The following is a 2584-nucleotide window of genomic DNA, read 5'->3' on the forward strand; positions in this document are numbered from 1 at the left end:
CCGCCCCCCCGCTTCCAGCCCCGCTCACGGCCACCGGAGGATGGGGATGAAGCACGGCCCCGGCTGAAGAAGTGGAAGGGGGTGCGGTGGAAACGGCTTCGCTTCCTTGTTACCATCCAGAAAGGGGGGGCCAAGCGGGACGGTGACAAGGAGATCGCGGAGTTCATCGACAAGCTGGGCACCACCCTGCGCCCTGAAAAGGTGCCACGGGACCTGCGCAAATGCTGTTTCTGCCACGAGGAAGGTGATGGGGCAACAGATGGACCAGCTCGCCTGCTCAACCTCGACCTTGATCTCTGGGTCCACCTGAACTGTGCCCTGTGGTCCACGGAGGTCTATGAGACGCAGGGGGGGGCCCTGATCAACGTGGAGGTGGCCCTGCATCGCGGGCTGCTGACCAAGTGCTCTCTGTGCCAGAAAACCGGCGCCACCAACAGCTGCAACCGCATCCGCTGCCCCAGCGTCTACCACTTTGCTTGCGCCATCCGCGCCAAGTGCATGTTCTTCAAGGACAAGACCATGCTGTGCCCCTTGCACAAGCTGAAGGGTCCCTGCGAACAGGAGCTGAGCAGCTTCACCGTCTTCCGACGCGTCTACATCGAACGGGATGAGGTGAAGCAGATCGCCAGCATCATCCAACGTGGCGAGCGGCTCCACATGTTCCGCGTGGGCGGGCTGGTCTTCCATGCCATTGGGCAGCTCCTGCCACACCAGATGGCTGACTTCCACAGTGTCACGGCCCTCTACCCCGTGGGCTACGAGGCCACACGCATCTACTGGAGCCTGCGGACCAACAACCGCCGCTGCTGCTACCGCTGCACCATCTGCGAAAACAACGGCCGCCCTGAGTTTGTCGTGCAAGTCATCGAGCAGGGCCTGGAGGATCTGGTCTTCTCCGACTCCTCACCGCAGGGTAAGAGAGCTGCAGGCACCGGCCCGCTGCCTTCCTCCACCCCTTGTCCTGCTGATGGGGAGGCTGGGGCAATGGGAAGTCTTGGGGTGGCTTGAGTTGGGGGTCTGCACCGGCGGGCAGCCTGCAGCAGGTCCTTGGCTCCAACCCTCCCTTCCCTCAACAGCCGTCTGGAACCGGATCATCGAGCCAGTAGCAATGATGAGGAAGGAAGCTGACATGCTACGACTCTTCCCTGAATACCTGAAGGGCGAGGAGCTCTTCGGCCTCACGGTGCACGCAGTGCTGCGCATCGCTGAGTCGGTAGGTCCCAGGGAGGGGGGGGTCTCCTCTCTGCACTAGGGAACATCCCCACTGGAAAAGGGACCAGTGGCCACACTGGCAGGGCTGGGGTGGCTGCGGTGCTGCTGCTCAACCCACAGCCCCTCCACTCCCTTCTTGGCAGCTGCCCGGCGTTGAGAGCTGCCAGAACTACCTGTTCCGCTACGGGCGGCATCCGCTGATGGAACTGCCGCTAATGATCAACCCCACCGGCTGTGCCCGCTCCGAGCCCAAGATCCTCACCCATTACAAGCGGTAAGCAGGTCTGGGATCCACCAGGAGAGATGGAATCCCTGGGTATCCCTCAACACTGACACCCTTTTACCCCTCTCCCCGGCAGGCCCCACACCCTGAACAGCACAAGCATGTCCAAGGCCTACCAGAGCACGTTCACGGGTGAGACCAACACGCCCTACAGCAAACAGTTCGTGCACTCCAAGTCCTCCCAGTACCGGCGCCTGAAGACAGAGTGGAAGAACAACGTCTACCTGGCGCGGTCCCGCATCCAGGGGCTGGGGCTGTACGCAGCCAAGGACATTGAGAAGCACACCATGGTCATCGAGTACATCGGCACCATCATCCGCAATGAGGTGGCCAACCGGCGAGAGAAGATCTACGAGGAGCAGGTGGGGCTACCATGGATGTTGGGGGCTCCTGCAGGGGCCATTGCGGGCTCTGGTTGGCTGTGGGTGGGACTCAGGGGGGCTGAGGGGTGGCTGCATGCAGCCACTGACACCCTGTTCTCCCCCCAGAACCGTGGCATCTACATGTTCCGCATCAACAACGAGCACGTCATTGACGCCACGCTGACGGGGGGCCCAGCCAGGTGAGCATGGGGAGCTTCAGGGTGGTGGGACCTCCCCAGAGGGAGCAGTGACTGTCCACCTGTCCTGCCTCCCCAGGGTCGGGACTGACCCCTGCACCTCTCTGCCGCCCCCCCCCTTCCCCTCAGGTACATCAACCACTCATGTGCCCCAAACTGCGTGGCCGAAGTCGTGACCTTTGACAAGGAGGACAAGATCATCATCATCTCCAGCCGGCGCATCCCCAAGGGGGAGGAGGTGAGACAAGGGCATGGGGGGCCTGGGGTGGGGGCCGGGAATTGTGGTGCCAGGCCCTGTGCCATGGGTGACTCCCTGTTCCCCCCCCAGCTCACCTACGACTACCAGTTTGACTTCGAGGACGACCAGCACAAGATCCCCTGCCACTGTGGAGCTTGGAACTGCCGAAAGTGGATGAACTAGCTGGGAAAAGGGGCTGGGGGCTGTGGCCCCCGCTTTGGAGACCTCACCGAGACCCACCGGGGCCATGGGAGATGCCAGAGTGGCTGGGCATGGGGTGGCTGCCAGGACA

The 2584-nt window shown here is 62.7% G+C and overlaps 1 protein-coding gene across 1 annotated transcript in view; it reads left to right on the plus strand.

Annotated features, from left to right (window-relative positions):
- Nucleotides 1-2475, plus strand: part of KMT2D (lysine (K)-specific methyltransferase 2D) — a 25748-nt gene extending 23273 nt beyond the window's left edge. Inside the window, exons 52-58 of the mRNA XM_009883188.1 lie at nt 1-913; nt 1077-1213; nt 1356-1486; nt 1572-1857; nt 1984-2057; nt 2184-2292; nt 2383-2475. The exon at nt 1-913 is cut by the window's left edge and continues 22 nt beyond it. Coding sequence (XP_009881490.1) covers nt 1-913; nt 1077-1213; nt 1356-1486; nt 1572-1857; nt 1984-2057; nt 2184-2292; nt 2383-2475 — 1743 coding nt within the window. The remainder of the gene's footprint in view (nt 914-1076; nt 1214-1355; nt 1487-1571; nt 1858-1983; nt 2058-2183; nt 2293-2382) is intronic.
- The last annotated feature ends 109 nt before the right edge of the window (nt 2476-2584 follow it).

The sequence above is a fragment of the Charadrius vociferus genome, unplaced genomic scaffold (assembly GCF_000708025.1).
Source record: "Charadrius vociferus isolate BGI_N301 unplaced genomic scaffold, ASM70802v2 scaffold564, whole genome shotgun sequence".
Lineage (NCBI taxonomy): Eukaryota > Metazoa > Chordata > Aves > Charadriiformes > Charadriidae > Charadrius > Charadrius vociferus.